Source organism: Hippopotamus amphibius, chromosome 7 (assembly GCF_030028045.1).
Source record: "Hippopotamus amphibius kiboko isolate mHipAmp2 chromosome 7, mHipAmp2.hap2, whole genome shotgun sequence".
Taxonomy (NCBI): domain Eukaryota; kingdom Metazoa; phylum Chordata; class Mammalia; order Artiodactyla; family Hippopotamidae; genus Hippopotamus; species Hippopotamus amphibius.
This window is the reverse complement of record NC_080192.1, coordinates 129022640-129040725: the sequence shown is the minus strand read 5'-3', so window position 1 is coordinate 129040725 and position 18086 is coordinate 129022640. Positions and strand designations below refer to the sequence as shown.

At 37.5% G+C, this 18086-nt stretch overlaps 1 protein-coding gene across 7 annotated transcripts in view; it reads right to left on the bottom strand.

Moving 5' to 3' along the window:
• The window catches only part of ASXL2 (ASXL transcriptional regulator 2), a 147173-nt gene that overhangs the window by 11691 nt on the left and 117396 nt on the right, over positions 1–18086 (bottom strand). For all 7 annotated transcript variants that reach the window (XM_057741182.1, XM_057741183.1, XM_057741186.1 and 4 more), the window contains 4 exons: positions 12687–12850; positions 9013–9109; positions 5289–5394; positions 2613–3324 (listed from right to left, as the gene is read on the bottom strand). In XM_057741182.1, coding sequence (XP_057597165.1) covers positions 2613–3324; positions 5289–5394; positions 9013–9109; positions 12687–12850 — 1079 coding nt within the window. The remainder of the gene's footprint in view (positions 1–2612; positions 3325–5288; positions 5395–9012; positions 9110–12686; positions 12851–18086) is intronic.

Here is an 18086-nt window from a genome sequence, read left to right as displayed (position 1 = left end):
CAGAGTTTAAAAGAAGAAATGCCTGTTACAGATGTTCTAGGACATTTAATTAAAAAAAAAAAAACTTTAGCCACCAAGCTCTAAGAAAATGCACGTCATCTTTCTGGAACTCAAATTGAGAATAATAAAGTCACTAATGATTTTTTATTATTTGCAATACCCATTTCTGAAAAGGTCAGCAGTCCTGAAAAATTCTCTGTCATTCAGAAGTTAGACCTGTGGGATTGTGTAACACTTGCCACAAAACCCACATATTCTGCATCATGAGATATACTCAGTCTCTCTCTTAAACCTGAAATCTATTTTACACCCACTGCACACAGTATTTTAGAAGCTGCCCAGAGTAAGAAAGAAGCAACTGTTGCCCCTTGGTAATACCACCTAGAAGAGACAACGGGGGGGACGACAGATAAAACTAGAAAATTAAAAACAAGAAAGTAAAAAGCACAGTTGTGTAGGGGACTCACACATAGGGAACAAACAACCTTACGTCAGAATAATCTTGAGAATAACAACATATCCCAGCACAACAAATGATATCTATCATAATGATTGAAAATTATTTATAACATGTTGGTTAAACAAGGACAATCCTTAAAAGTGGTTAAAATAAAAAGTTTTAATGCTTAAAAATGATAATTTTCAGTTATCTATGTAACTGGTTCTGTGACCTGTTTATGTAGAATAAATGAGAAGTTACACTTTATTTTTTGGAGTATAAAAGCCACACAAGGTTTCTAGGCACTGAAAACAACTCAACAACCTAACTGACCGAGAACCGCCCCCACTGGAGTATAGCAAAGGAGTTAGATTCTTTCTATTACAGCTGTGTACTGAATGGAAAATACATAATGTGCGTTTGAGTTTTCTATCTCTACATATACATATATATGTATACATTTTATTTTATACTACAGATATGCATATATAGAATAGATATATGTGCATATATAATTTTATATGCATATACATAACATTTATAAAATTCAAATTTTGTTTTTCTACTTGAAGTTTTCTTTAATAAAAGATTTTGTTCTGTTATAAATTACATTAAGCTTTATCTAAGAAAGGGGGATTTGAGATAGGGCCTAAGGTAAGAGTTACTAAAACAACTTCTGGTAGAAAGTTTTTGGGGAAATGAAGAAGGAGAAATAAAAGAAAGGAAAAAAGTTAAATAACATTAACTTGGTCACAATGGATTTAAGTTTTCAGTGTAGAGCCTCACTGGATTAGCGGAAAGCAAAAAGATGAGGAAATAGAAATGATGGTTCTTACCCAGTGTCATTTATATAAAGTAAATCCTAAACCGTAACTCAGCTCTCAGGTCTACAGATGAGTTCTAATTGACATGCATTAAAGAAAGGTTTCTCATATTTTTATAAGAATAATAAAAGTGAATACCATAAAAATCAGAATCTCTAGCAAAGCATGATAGTGTATACTAATGGTAGAAAAATATCAAAAAAAAAAGAAAGAAAAAAAGGAGAGATTCCTGAGTGCTGAAACCACAAATCTTAAAATTAAAAAGTAATGAAAAACATCATACTATTAGTGATAAGAAGCAAAATGAGAGAGAAAAGTCTCACAGTGCATGAAACAGGTCAAGCACTAGTAACTGAGTGCTTCCAAGTATTTCCAGGTAGGACTCTGGTTTGTCTAAATTAAATAAAAAAGGGAAAAAAGTATTTCTATTTGGCTTTTTTTGGTAACTTATATTCTAATGTGAATGAATAATACCCAATGCTGGGGTTCATAGTAGACATAATATTACTAATAAATACTATTAATAAAATGTATTAAATCAATAAGTACTATTAATGAAATGAAAGTGAACTGCAAACTGATATTAGGCACACACCCAAGTACACACTAAGGAGTGACAGTGTTATAGAAATTTAAAAGATCTGATATGCAGCAGTACAGGGCTAAAACACATATCCTAAGCAGCAGAGCTTAGCAAGGCTATTCCATCTTACTAAGGTCCCTCAAGTGACCAGTGATGACTCACAGTAGCCACACACATTTCCTTTAAAAGAATGGAACTAAAAGGTAGTTCCAGACCCTCAGAACATCAAATCTGTTACGGCAACAAGAAAAGGGCCAAGGTACATTTAATGTATTATTGACTGGGGGATTCTTGCAGAAACTAAAGCGTGTGGCCATAATATGTCTCCAGTCAATAATATGTTAAATATTATGGCTCTTGATACAAAGATATGATCTCTTAATCACATCAATGACCTTCTCCTGTTTATTATTATATTTATTATTTTGTTACATGAGACACAATTTTCCCCAAAACTATCTTAAAATACAAGAGTAGCCAACGGGGTGGGGGGGGTGGGGGTGGGTGGTGGCGGCTGGAGGTGGATTACATTAGATATTCAGATATTTGAATAAGTACTCAAACTCTAATAAAGATCTATAAGGATACAGTTCTAAATGCCTGTTTCTTAATAATTCACTCATGTATGACCACAGTTACATGCATATCAAATATATACAACTGCTTCTGCATTAAGAAATACTACAAATACTTGAAATTTAGTAGGTACAACCAAAAATTTAGTGTTCAGACCATCTCTCTTTTTCAATTCTTCCTGCTTTCTTACCTTGAGAGGTGGTACTTTCCGCACCTGGAACCTGTCCCCTCTACTGAGAAAGGGCTGTGGGGAGACTTGAAATGGCTGCTGGTGCTGGCGATTCTCAATGATGCGTGGCCTTTTCTCCCAGCTTGTAGGGGCCTCTTCTTGGGTGAGAGATGATTTCCTCTTGAGGCTTTCTGGGCTGTGATCAGCCAGAGTCGATGGAGGCTCTTTCATAGTGGTCTCCTGTAGACCTGCTTCTACTATGGGCTTCATTACTGTTGCTGCTACCCCAGAACTCTTGGGTTTGCTCAGGGATGTAACTAAAGCTTCTTGGCTTTCATTTTTGTTAAAATCTGAAGTTGTAGTGAGATGATTCTCTTTCTCAGACTCCTGTTCAGCAGAGGCAACTGGCTTTTGCTCCAAGACAGCCTCATCCTTTGGGCACTTAATGGGAGCAACACTGCTAAGGTCATTTGTATTGGTAGCTGAGGAAAGTAGAGGCTCTGTGGATCTGGAGTTTAGCTGCATCTTATCTTGGCCTTCATGCTCTTCTTTTCTGACTGGTGATGGCAGTACTTCTTCTTTAGACTCTAACTGGGGAATTATTGGGACTACACTGACAGGAGAGGCCTCTGAAGGAAGCGTGGATTTTGGTTGCTCAGCTGGGGTTTTCTTTACTTTGGGATCATTGGGTGAAGCTGTCAATTTCTTTGAATCTTCAAGGCTTAGGCCAGAGCTAAAAGGTGGAGGAAAGAAATATTGTAGCTGAGAAATGACCTATGCTGTTGAATATATTATGAGATAACAGTGTATGGCAATGCCTAGAAGAAACTGTGACACTAAGTAGGTAATTTTCCTGTATTATCTTCACTATTAGTGAAGGGCCTGGAGCCAGAGTGCCTGGATTCAAATCCTGGCTCTGATACCTACTATCCATGTAATAATTAAGGTAGTGACTAGCCTCCTGCATCTCAGTTTCTTTAATTCTACACTGAGGCTAATCACTTCACAGTGTTGCTATGATGAGTAATTAAATTAATGCATGCAAAGTACTTGGAATAGTACCTAGCATACAATAAAAGTTCAATGCATTGTTAATTATTATTACTTCTGCCTACAAAGGGGATACATTGTCTAGAGGCATGCATCACAGACTACCCATACAGAAGTGAAAGAAGATAAAAGATCCATGTATCCTGGGATTGCGGGTTGGGACTGTGATCAGCTCTGCTCTGCAGCACCTCTAGAAAGGCTGGCCCAAGAAATCTAAGGGACCCAGAGGAGACAGTAGGAGAGCTGGCTGTCGATATTCACTACAGGCTGAAAACAGGAACTCTCAGTCTTTGGAAAGCCTGTTTAAATTTCACTTGGCATAGCTCTAAAATTCTGAGATGGAGTGCCTCTGAGCTATCCTGGGAGTGAAGGCCCTAGCCCCAAAGGGGTCACTAGAGACTCCTCCTACAACAAGCAAAAACAAGATTGCCCTCTTCGGTGAGTATTATATCAGTACTATACCCCTGAGATGGAATGACTAAGGGCAAATTCTGACAATAATCAAATACAGTCCTTTCAAAAAGCTGGCAAAAAGTAATAGCTAAAAACAGAAAGACCCAAGAATGGCTATAATGCTCCATCTGCCTGATAAGGAGGGAACAAATAATATTTATGGAATAACTGCTACCTGTAATAATGGTCTAAATGTATTCACCCTCATTTCTATAGAAAAGCTCAAAGCTCACACCAAGAAGGTAGAAAAATCAGTGTGGGGGCTCTTCATCTCATTAAGAATCACTTCTAAAATGACTATGAAAGGGATCAATGAACACTATATGGAGATAAGGAAAAGAGCCATTCGTTCTCAAGCTATGATTATGGAGTATCCTTAAAGCTGCCATTAGGTAGCCATAAGGAAGGAAGTCAGACTAACAGACAGTTAAGACTCTGGGTGTTCCATTCTATTTCAAACAATACAGCTCCACTGTCATCTATTTACATGTCCCCATTAAGATTTTTTTTTTTTGGCTACGCTGCTCAGCTTGCGGGATCTTAGTTCTCGGACCAGGGATTGAACCTGGGCAACAGCAGTGAAAGTGTGGAGTCCTAACCACTGGACCACAAGGGAAATCCCTCCATTAAGATTTTAAGATTTTTGGTTAGGAAAAAAGCTGACTCAGACTGTAGGCTCTTGAGAGAAGGGTCTGTATGTTGATTCAGCTGTGTGTATCTCCCAGAGTGCCTTCTACAGAAGAAAGGCTAGTTAATTACACGTTGCGTATAATGGACCATATTATAGGATTCCTCAGTGATGTGGATAAGTTATCCTATTGTGGGATAACTGACTACAATTAAAAAATGTATAGAACTTCAACATTCTTATATATTATAACGTCACTGGAAGAAAAACAAATAAATCTATTCAAAGAAAGGACTCTAACTCAAGATAATAAAATCTTTTTTTTTTCTTTAAAGAAACCATATCATCTACCATGGTAATGTATTAAGAGTCAAGGATGATGAGTAATCCAATTCTGTGTACTTAAGATTCATAAGAAGAAAAAATTTTCTTGGTAAAAAAGAACTAGTGAAAAAAATTGAAGGAAACTGCAGACTAGATTTTCTGGAAAGGTAATAAGATGAAGCACCACATGACATATGTATAGGAATTAACATTTGGTTTACAGAACCTCTCTTGATATTTACCTCTGACCATAGTAGCTTTCAAAGAATTGCTCTTTCCATGGCTCTACTTTTTTCTCCTTCTCAATTTCTTGTCGAATTCTCACCTGCATCTCAGGTGTAAACTCACCTGTAATGTACCCGAAAAAAAAAAAAAAAAAAAAAGAATAGAAATACACTATTTGCAACTTTCAACTATCTGTAAATCATGATGGACTCATGCAGGAGTCAGAATACTATCAAGTGAAAGTAACAGAAATTTCCCCCAATTCCTCACTATAAGGAAAAACTACCTAAGTGCCATCAGGTGAAATAAAAATCCTTGCATACCACTCCATGTAGTCTTCAGTACTCAGCTGAAGTTAACTGGGTCTTTTCTCTGGGCTTTCCTTGTAGCAACCTCCCTCCTGCTTCAAATATCACATTCCCTACAGATTTCTTACAAACCTTGAGTTTGTAATTTCTTTTCCACTGGAAAAAGTCATATGCTTTCAGTAAATAATGCCACTGAACATTTTCTTAAAAAGATTTATTTATTAATATTTATTTTTGGCTGTGTTGGGTCTTTGTTGCTGCACGTGGGCTTTCTCTAGCTGAGGCGAGTGGGGGCTACTCTGCTGTGGTGCGCGGGCTTCGGGCTTCTCTTGCTGTGGAGCACAGGCTCTAGGTGCACGGGCTTCAGTAGCTGTAGCACGCAGGCTCAGTCGTTGTGGCTCGAGGGCTCTAGAGCACAGGCTTAGTAGCAGTACCGCAAAGGCTTAGCTGCTCTGCGGCATGTGGGATCTTCCTGGCCCAAGGATTGAACCTGTGTCCCCTGCATTGGCAGGTGGATTCTTAACCACTGTGCCACCAGGGAAATCCTGCCACTAGACATTTTATTATTAAAAAGTTCTGTTTCTCCAAGGCAACTTGTATTTTAGGCCTTTTAGCTCTAACAGCATAATGAAGAGCTATGGCCCTGCTTAAAGGCATTTGAGGTTCCAGTAAAGAGGCAGGGAGTTGGAAATTCCGTGGCAGCCCAGTGGTCAGGACTCCGTGCTTTCACTGCCTAAGAGCCCAGGTTTAATCCCTGGTCAGGGAATTAAGATCCCACAAGCTACACAGCTTGGCCGAAAGAAAAAAAAAGAAAAGTAGGGAGTTATTTTGGAGTTATCAGTTTTGTAATTGCTCCAGAAATTGTAAGAGCCTAGTGCCCTAGCAACAAGACACTCAATATGCCAAAGACCCAGCTGCTCTGAATATGCCATTTATTTTCAAAACTACCAACCACACCTCAATCCTTCCCACTCCATCAGTAGAGAACAATGAATGTGTTTGGCTGGCCAATCTTCAAATCTGTGACTCAGACAGGCTGTTCCCTTTTATCCTCTAATACCAAGGACATTAGAGAATAAGAAGTGGAAATGGCAGATTTGAAGTTTAAGACCTCCTGGGGCTAAGAAGAGGGAAAGGAAAAGTGCTAGAGGACAGTGGATATTACAGCCCTAGGCATATGAGTGGGAGAAGAGGGATTTGGCCATCAGAATCCAACCCAGAACTTCTGAATTTCTGCTTTTTGGTTGTGTCTACTGTGTCTGACAGAATGAGGAATAAACAGTACTGAATTCTGTTCACATGTGTCAGTGTTCAAAGTTTTTGCTTTTCATAAAATATGATCACATGACTATAAGTACAGCAGTGACTGTTCAAAGGCAAAAAAATGTAACACAATAAACAAGGTATTGGGACTTCCCTGGTGATTCTGTGCTCCCAATGCAGGGGGCCCAGGTCTGATCCCTTGTTAGGGAACTAGATCCCACATGGATTCTGCAACTAGGAGTTTGCATGCCACAACTAAGGAGCCCGCCTGCTGCAACTAACATCCAGCGAAACAGAATAAATAAATAAATATTAAAGAAATAATCAAGGTATCACTGTTGATAATATTTACTTTCAAAAGTTGGGGAGTAGGGAACATAAATCCAAATTATTCTTAAAGAAAGGTACTGGTAACAGGTATGTTTTAAAGTGCTTATGTGATTTTGACTCTTTCAGAAAAAAGGGGGGGGGGGGGCGGCTTCCCTGGTGGCGCGGTGGTTAAGAATTCACCTAACCAAAGCAGGGAACAAGGGTTCGAGTCCTGGTCCAGGAAGATCCCACATGCTGAGGAGCAACCAAGCCCATGTGCCACAACTACTGAGCCTGCACTCTAGAGCCTGTGAGCCACAACTATTGAGCCCGTGTTCTGCAACTACTGAAGCCTGCACACCTAGAGACTGTGCTGCTCTGCAACAAGAGAAGCCACTGCAATGAGAAGCCCGCGCACCACAATGAAGAGCACCCCCGCTTGCCACAACTAGAGAAAGTCCACGTGCAGCAACAAAGACCCAACGCAGCCAATAAATAAAATAAATTTTTAAGAAAAAGCAAAAGCGAAAGCGAGTCACTGCTCAAGGAAATCTTTAAGAAAGAAAAAGGTCAAAAGTAATCAGTAAGAGACCCTTCTACACATAAAGTGTCCTAAAAAGAAAAATAGGAAGGGAAAAGTCAGTAACTACAGTGAAAAATATAGATATTAAAAAAAAACCCACTGAAGCTCAGGCAAAACAAAATCATTGAGACGGGGGCCCAGATGTCAGCATTTTTAAAAAATACCACAAGTGATTATAGTGAGCAGTCAGGGTTAAGAACTGCTAATAGTGACCAAAATACCACACGCTCTGCAAATGCAGTCAATCAATCACTTTTTTATGCTTTATAATTTGCTCTCTGTAAATTTGTTAGATCAGAATTAGAAACATGGCATACATGGCAAACCAGTGACCACAGTTAGCAACTCTTGGTCATAATCTGTATTTGTTAAAATATACTCTGGCTGCCAACTCAACTGTACACTTCAAATGGGTGAATTTTATATAGTATGTGAAACAGTTCTCAATAAAGTAGTTTTTTAAAAAGTTCCTAGTGATTCTTTTTACTGTTAGTTTCATTGAGACTGGGCAGTAAGAAAGACATTATCTCACTGCTTACCAAACCATGATTCATAGCATCATAAAGTAACTCCAATTCTATATTCTGCTTATTAAAATTTCAATTGCTAGGCATTAAGCTAGAATTAATGAAACAGACTCTTTAGGAACAGGGCCTAAAAATCTGTATTTTTTGTTTTTTAGTTTCCCAGGTGATTTTAAACCTTTAAAGTGGACTTCCCTGGTGGTGCAGTGGTTAAGAATCCGCCTGCCAATGCAGGGATCACGGGTTCGATCCCCGTGACCAGTCCAGGAAGATCCCACATGCCGCAGAGCAACTAAGCCGACGTGCCACAACTACTGAGGCCACGTGCCGTAACTACTGAAGCCAGCATGTCTAGAGCTTGTGCTCCACAACAAGAGAAGCCACTGCAATAAGAAGCCTGTGGACCGCAATGAAGAGTAGCCCCAGCTTACCACAACTATCGAAAGCCTGTGCGCAGCAACAAAGACCCAACACAGCCAAAAATACATACATACATACCTATATACATGTAACAAAACACAACACAATAAACCCTTAAAGAAACATGTTGCTGAACTCCATCTGGAGCCAAACCTGGTTACATGCTCTAGATAAAATCTAGCAATGTGTTTCACATAGAATGGCAAGTTCTACCCTTTGAAATGTCCTGACTTTGCCTTCCAAAACTGGGCAAATACCCATGGAGGCTCAGAGATGCCAGTATGCCACCCAAGTGCATATACATCCTAGGAGACACATAAAGTTGAACACTTACCTTCTGAAAGTCTTTCCTTCCAGCCTTGGGCTGCTGAAGTGAAGAACTCATTATTAAGGGCTGAGCCATTTAACTTCATCAGACCATCTGGACCAACCTGGGTCAAAGAATAACCCACAGAAATCTTAGAAAGAAAACTGAACGTATCATGTGGAATTTGATGTTCCTGTCCTTTTAGAAAAGAATATGTGTACATCAAATTTTAGAGAAACATGACTGTATCATACCCTGCTGCTTACTATGGACACTTCTATTTTATAATGTAATATTACTTTTTTTCTAAAACATTTCTTTCATGTTTAAACCTCTCCTCCCCTCTTCCTCTCCTCTCAATTCCATTCCCCATTATTTACACTCAAAGAATCATCTGCAAACAAATACATACACATATAAAAGGTTTTTTCTGAGAGGTTCATTATTTGTTTTTACAAAACTGTGACCAAGTTACATACACTACTCTGAAACTTACTTTTCTCATATAATACAATGTGGAAGTCTGGCTAAGTCAACTGGCATAGTTTCAGTTCCTTTATAATAGCTGTAGATTGTTTCATTGTATGAATGTCCCTCAATTCATTTACCAATTTCCTAATTATAAACATATACTTTGTTTCCAGTGTTTTCCCACAATCAACAAAGCAGCAATGGGCATTCCAGCAAAGATGAACATACTAGTGCTTTTTTTCCCTATGGGATAAGATCTGAAAGCAAAGAAATATTTGTGTGTGTGTGTGTGTGTGTGTGTGTGTATAACTAAAGATTGTTAATTTTCCAAAAAGGCTAAAACAATTCACATTTCTACTTGAAATATAAGAGCATACTCCTCATCATGCGAACAAGAGATATTAACATGCTATTTAATTTTTACCTATTAATGAGTTTGAAATGATTAAAATTTCCTTCATCCTGGCTACCAGAGTTTTGTGTATCCTGTAGTATGTTTATTGAGTATTTAGACCTGCACTCTAGTGAAACGCCAATCCCCATCATCTGCTCATCCCTCTATGAGGCTGCTATTCACAGCAAAACAGTCACATAATTTAAAGATATTTCCTCCAATCTATCTGTCTATTGACTTGATTTGTGATATCTTGCCAAAAGTTTTTAAGATTCTTCTTTGCATTAGAGATTTTATTAACTGCCATTACTCCAAAGTTAATATCTAGATTCCTACCATAATCCCTATGCAGATTTTTCATTAATAAAATGATCTTAAAATTCATATGGGAAAAATTTAATATGAAAAACTGAGAGGGGGGAATTGCTTTTCCAACTATTAAACACACCACACAAAGCCCCTGCAATCAAAACAATTATTACTAGCATTAGAGTGAACAAAGAAATGAGTGAAAGAGTGCCTATAAACATATACTGCATGTAAATGAAAGAATACATAACAAAGATGGTATTTCAAACTGAGAGAAAAAGATGGTTACATAAATACGTAGTGCTGGAACAACTGGCCATCTAGTCAGTAGAAAATAAAGCTGAACCACAATTAAAGAGCAATATAAAAATATTCTAGATGGATTAAAAGACTAAGTTTAAAGTTAAACAATTTTCTGAAGAAAATTTAGGTAATTATAATTTGGACATCCTAGGGATTAAGGAACTCAACCAACTATTTTCTAAACCTATCTGGGCCAATATTATTTTCTCCTGGCTCTAGAGCAGAAATTGGTAAACTTCTTCTGTTAAGAGACAGACTACAAATAGGCCATCTAGCCTCTGTTGCAAAAACTCAACTCTGCCACTGTAGCAGAAACTAGCTGTAACTAATATGTAGAAACTAATGGGAGTGGCTGAATTCCAGTAAAATTTTATTTACAAAAACAGGCAGTGGGCTGAAATTAGCCTGCGGGCTATAGTTTGCTGACTGCTGATTTGCACTCTATAGATTCGACAAAGGAGTAACAGGCCTCCCTATAAGAACAGGTCATCCAACATCTCCTTGAATATTCCAGTGTGGTGCAAGTTTCTCCAAAACAAATCAATCCATTCTACAATTCAATAACTCCAACTGTTTAAGAAGTTTCTGTCTTCCACAGATAGGCCTTCATCTATATGGAATCTGAAGAGAGGTATTTTAATCCATGCCCCTCCGTTATTCCTTTCTCTGGTCTAAATAACGTTTTTCTGCTGTTCATTTTTGGGTATTCCATACACTGAAATATGGTTTCCAATGTTTCATGCTAGTAATAAACAGAATTTTTGATAAGCTCCAAATTTCATCTGACAATGAAGCAGAATTCCACTATTAAATTCACTAACAGTTTCACTAATAACTCCATACCCCCGATTCTCAGATTATTGTATCCTCCCACCATAGTAACTGAAAAAGACAGGCAAGTAGCCTCCTATTAAGAATACCCCACAGGACTGCACTCAACAGGAAGCTGGGTAAGTTTTCAGGTCCCTTTTAATTCTAAAATTACATGTGGCAATCCTCCTTCTAAGACAAGATAAGGGCAATTGTCAAAAGACAGTTCTGAGGAACCCACACTAGAGTTCTATAGATATACCTTCTGTCAGGTCTTGTGTTATTAGTTCCAATCTAAAAAACTGAGTCTTTAAAAGAGAGGAGAGCAATCCTTAGAAAGAAGAAAAGCTCTCTAAAAACTCTGCCAAAACTTCAGTCTCCTAACTTGTTCTAACCTAGAACTGGGCATCCCAAAAGCTGTAATTTCTCCATGAAGTATTAAGGTGGTGGGGAGAGCAGTAGCTGGGAAGGACCAGTTTTACTTCTTTGTCCCCACTGCTGGTAGTATACCTGACTTATCTGGACTCCCCAGAAATGGAATCTGACCTTTCACACGTGCTGATTCAAAGCAATATGAAATTGATATCGATAAAGTCTAGTAGAAAGATGATTTGGCTTTACTATAAACTAGGGAATATATCTAGTTTTCTTACTGTAAATCAAGGAAAACAACTCTCTCATCATGTTTTCAAAATGATCAGAAAAAAGTGGAGTACCTAACATTAATTAGAACATAGTAGGTACTTTGAAATAATCATTAATTAAAAAAAAAAAACCTCAAAACTGAACAAGCCTTACAAAATTATAATGATCCTTTTGCAGAGAAGGAAACAGAAGATCAAAAGGGGGAGTGATTTGCTAGTCACTCCTTCCTTGATGAAAGCCTAAGTCTTAGACCTTTCCCTTATTTCTGGTCCCTGCCTAGACTCTTCCAAACCTTTGGTATTCCTCCTAGGTACTTTTTTATTTTTTTAAGGAGTACAACTTATACCGGATTTAAGAAGTTATTATTAAAGCAATAAATGTTTGTGTTAGAAAAAATTTAACAAAAGAATGAAAATAATTAACATTCTTAATCCTATAAAAAAATCCATTCAAAAACCCCATCTGGTGTAATGTCTTTAAGACTATTCTTCCTCTTAAACTATATTCTGTGGATGTCTATATGCTAATATGATAGCTAGACAAATTTTATTCCATAATCTTGACATTTCTATAAGAGGGTTCTTTTCCTTTATAAGCCTTACAGGGCCAACCTATTAAGAAATATTATTTCTTGTTTAATATCTCTGATACCACTTCTTTACAGGTACACACAAAAGCCATTTAAAAAGTCTTAAGGAGTTCTAAAGGTGATGATTGAAGGAAGCCCCAGATGGGTTATAAAATTGCTAATACGTCTGAAAGAACACACCTGTCGATCCACCTCTGGAAGTAGCAGAAGCAGTCGCTGTTGACAATCTCCAGGAAGGACTGAAAAGGTGTGTTTGTTGATTAGCGCTCGTAGGTTTGTATTAACCAGAATGGAGTCTGGTGTCTCAACATCAATTTCAGCACATTTAGTCCTCTTCATTTGCCCTATAAAAACATGGAAAAGAGTCACCTGGGTCTCCTTCACATTTCTGTTTCTATATAAACTATACCTTGCTCTGCAGTGCAAAGAAAACCATGGTTTTAAGTACTTTAATATATCACACTGTGACGAAGGTAACACTCAAGGGTCTTAGAAATAAAGCAAGTTTTGTTCATTCATAAAGGATAAAATAATATGTTATCTTCTCTGCAAAAATGGAATAAAGTCTGCAAAAATAAATCTCTTGCCATACCAAAAATACATTTTATGTTTGAGACTTGATCATTTCCCAAATGGAACTGGGGAAGTATATAATAAACAACACATACACAGAATGACTAAAAATGGAAAAATTAAAATCTATATATAAAACATACTGACGCTCTTTTTCCCTTCCCATGATAATTATTTTCATCAATTTTATTTGCATTCACTAAATATGTTATGATTGAAAAGCTTAGCAGTTATAGGAAATCTGTTCACAACAGGAAAGTTTCAGTCTTTCAAAACTCTGATGGATGTGAGTACACAAAGTTTAAAACATAAATGGCACCAAAAAAAAAAAAAAAAAAGGCTAACTTGGAAAAATATTTGCAAGCCATGACAAAAGGTTACTATTCTTTTTTTTTTTTCCTGCTGCACCATTCAGCAGGCAGGCTCTTAGTTCCCCAACCAGGGATCAAACTCGTGCCCTCTGCGAAGGAAGGGCAGTGTCTTAACTGCTGCACCACCAGGGAAGTCCCAAAAGGCTACTCTTCTTGATAACTGTGCATCTATAAATCAATATGAAAAAGACAAATATCACCAAGAGAAAAATGAGCAAATTAATAGGTAATTCATAGTTGCCTAAACAAAAACAGATGCTAAAGTATTAATATTTAAAGAAATGCCAGTTAAACTGATGAATATTTTCTGTCTATCAAATGGCAAATATTGCAATATAGTGATGGGACTATTCACGAAAAAAGCAAAAACCACTTACAAATAATGCTAGTGGGGCTGAAATCAGTATAATCTTATTAGAAGAAAATTTAACAATACACAGCAACATTTTAAGGTGCATAGGAATCTAAGACTCATAAATTCTACAGTTAGGAATACCTGCATAAATTTATACATTCCTGAATGTGGGTAACCTCTCTTTCCTGGCATAAACAAAAGTTATCTCCCTTAACAAGAAAGGATTCCCCTTAACTTAGGCCCATAGGATTCCTACAAATTAAAATCCAGCATTGCCTAACAAAGATTACCATGACAAATCAGGAGGCATCCTACTATGACAGAGAGTAAGCAGTAACCAGAAATAAAAGATTTAGACCTAAAAGTACTGCTATCACTGAAAATGTCACATATATAGAATAGAGAATTAGCTATATATGATTAAAGAAATAAAGAGTGTAATTGTAAAGATGAGACTAAAATAATCAGGAATGAACACATCACATTAACAAATTAAAGAATAAAAACCATATGATCATCTCAATAGATGCAGAAAAAGCTTTTGACAAAATTCGACACCCATTTATGATAAAAACTCCCCAGAAAGAGGGGGTAGAGGGAACCTACCTCAATATAAGAAAGGCCATATATGACAAGTCCACAGTTAACATCATTCTCAATGGTGAAAAACTGAAAGCATTCCCTCTAAGGTCAGGAACAGGACAAGGATGTCCACTCTCACCATTTTTATACAACATTTTGGAAGTTCAAGCCACAGAACTCAGAGAAGAAAAACAGAACTTCTATACTGTTGGTGGGAATATAAACTGGTGCAACCACAATGGAGAACAGTATGGAGGTTTCTTAAAAAACTTAAAAACTACCATATGCTCCAGCAATTGCACTCCTGGGCATATATCTGGAGAAAACCATAACCCAAAAGGATATATGCACCCCAATATTCATCACTGTAGGACTATTTACAACAGCCAAGACATGGAAGCAACCTAAATGTCCATCGACAGAGGGATGGATAAAGACGATGTGGTACATATATACAATGGAATACTACTCAGCCATAACAAAGAATGAAATAATGCCATTTGCAGCAACATGGATGAACCTAGAGATTATCATACTAAGTGAAGTAAGTCAGAAAGATTAAGACAAGTTTCATAAGATATCAATCATATGTGGAATCTAATTTAAAAAAAAGATACAAATGAACTTACTTACAAAACAGAAGCAGGATCATAGATATCTAAAACAAACTTATGGTTACCAAAGGGGAAATGTGGCAGAGGGGGATAACTCAGGAGCTTGGGATGAACACATGCACACTACTATATATAAGATAGATAACCAACAAGGACCTACTATATAGCACAGGGAACTCTACCCAATATTCTGTGATAACTTATATAAGAAAAGAATCTGAAAAAGAATGAAATATATATATGTATAACTTAATCACTTTGCTATGTACTGAAACTAACACAACATTGTAAATCAACTATACTCCAATTTAAAAAAAAGAATTTATTTATTTATTTATTTAGGCTGCACTGAGTGGCATGTGGGACCTCAGTTCCCCAACCAGGGATCGAACATGAGCTCCCTGCAGTGGAGGTATGAATTCTTAACCACTGGACTGCCAGGGAAGTCCCTCCAATAAAAATTAAAAAAAAAAAAAAAAAAAAAGTTGAGTGAAGCCATAGAAAATTTTATTCATTAAAAAAAGGGGAAACAAAAAATCGGGACAAAGATCAACAAAAAAGTATGATTATATAAACATGTCCAAATAGATTAACAATCACAATAAATATAAATGGGTAAAATTCACCAAAAAAAAAAAAAAATCTACATATTGAATTAAAAATAAAGAAAATTCAGCTAGCTATATGCTGTGTAAAGAGATATACCTAAAGTAAAAGGACATAGAAATGAACAAAGTAAAAACATAACAGGCAAAAACTAACCACAGGAAAACTGGTGTACCTCTAGTAATATTAAATGAAATACACTTTAAGTAAAAAACTTAGTGATTGATGAGGTTAAAAAAAAGTGGGGGGGGGGGGGGGAGGGGGGTCAATCCACCAGGAAGATTTTAAGCTTCAAAATATGTGAAATGAAAACTGATAAAACAACAGAGAGAAGTGAACAAAGCCACCACGCGGATAGGAGATTTCAACACATCTCTCCCAATTATTAACAAATCTAGCCATACCAAAAGCAGTCCAGGGATTTCCCTGGTGGTTCAGTGGTTAACAATTTGCCTGCCAATTTAGGGGACACTGGTTCGATCCCTGGTCGGGCAAGATCCCACATGCCACAGAGCAACTAAACCCCTGCACTACAACTACTGAGCCTGTGCTCTAGAGTCCGTGAGCCACAACTACTGAGCCTGTGCACCACAACTACTGGAGCCCATGCTCCACAACAAAAGAAGCAACCACAATGAGAAGCCTGTGCACTGCAACTAAGAGTAGCCCCCACTCACCACAACTAGAGAAAGCCCATATCCAACAACAAAGACCTAACACAGCAAAAATAAATGAATAAAAATAAAAAAGCAGCCCAGGACTTCCTAGGTGGTGCAGCGGTTAAGAATCTGCCTGTCAACGCAGGGGACATGGGTTCGATCCCTGCTGCAGGAAGATTCCACATGCTGCAGAGCAACTAAGCCCATGTGCCACAACTACTGAGCCTGTGCATCACAGCTAATGAGCCTGTGTGCCACAACTACTGAAATCCATGTGCCTAGAGCCCATGTGCTGCAATGAGAGAAGCCACCGCAATGATGAGCCTGTGCACCACAATGAAGAGCAGCCCCCACTCACTGCAACTAGAGAAAGCCCAGGTGCAGCATCAAAGACCCAATGCTGCCAATAAATAAATAAATTAATTAATTAATTAATCATTTTAAAAAAGCAGCCAAAAAAGAAAGGGGAGAAAAAGGCTGAACTATTTTTCAGATTAACAAGCTCAATCCAATCGACACAGAATTCTGTGTTAGATAACTACAGTACACTCACAAAATTCATTATCATTATTCCAAAAATGCAGGTCTCTGTAAATTCTGAAATATTAGTAGTAATTATAACAATAATGATCAATGACAGCAGCAACAAACGCATTTATATAGGGCTTCCTAAGTGTCAGGCACCATTTTAAAACACTGACATGTATTAACTCATTTATTTTTCACATAACCCTATTTGCATGAAAGAAGATGAACTTTCATTTACTTCTTGGCCATTAGGTCAAACTTAAATACACCATGCCTTCTTTTTTTATAATTTTCCCTAGTTGTGTTATGAAAGTCAGAAATTTTTGACCTATACTTTCTTAATTTTGTAACTCCATGTTTCAACTGCAATTCAATGAAGATTCTAAAATTGTGACTTTAACCTGAATTTAAGTAGAATATTGCCTCAATAAGGAAGAAACTTTGTTCTGTTTATCACCACATCTCTTGGGCCCTAAACCTGTGCTTGGCATATTACTATACCTTCTTTAATTATTTGTTTAAGAAATGAATATTTTTATTTATTTTATTTTTTGGCTGCGCTGCACGGCATGTGGAATCTTAGTTCCACGATCAGGGGTTGACCCCGTGCCCCCTGCCTTGGAAGTGTGGAGTCTTAACCACTGGAGCGCCAGGGAAGTCCCAATAAATGAATATTTTTAATCTTTGGCAATGGAAATGATGCTCAAATGGCATATTCAGTTTAAGGCAGACAGACTCAAACCAGATTTTTACAAAGAACATGTCTGCAAATACTAATTCTATTCTCACACTTAATAGTTTGGAAGGGTCTGGATTATATAAAGAGTTCGAATATAAAATAACTTTCCTTTAGAATTTTGTTGACATTGCGGCACTGTCATTTAGCTTCTATGTTGCTGCTGAGGTGTCTGTCATCCCAATTCTTGAATCTTTATATGTGAAGTACTTTTTTCTCTTTGGAGGCGTTTCTGGAATCATCTCATCATCATAGGTGTTTTGAAATTTCAAAAGAATGTACCTTGAAACAGTCCTTTTTTTAAAAAATTAATTTATTTTATTTATTTATTGGCTGCGTTGGGTCTTCGTTGCTGCACATGGGCTTTCTCTAGTTGCTGCGAGCGGGGGCTACTCTTCATTGTGGTGCGCTGGCTCCTCATTGTAGTGGCTTCTCTTGTTGTGGAGCACAGGCTCTAGGTGCAAGGGCTTCAACAGCTGCAGCACATGGGCTCAACAGTTGTGGCTCACGGGCTCTAGAGCACAGGCTCAATAGTTGTTGCGCACGGGCTTAGTTG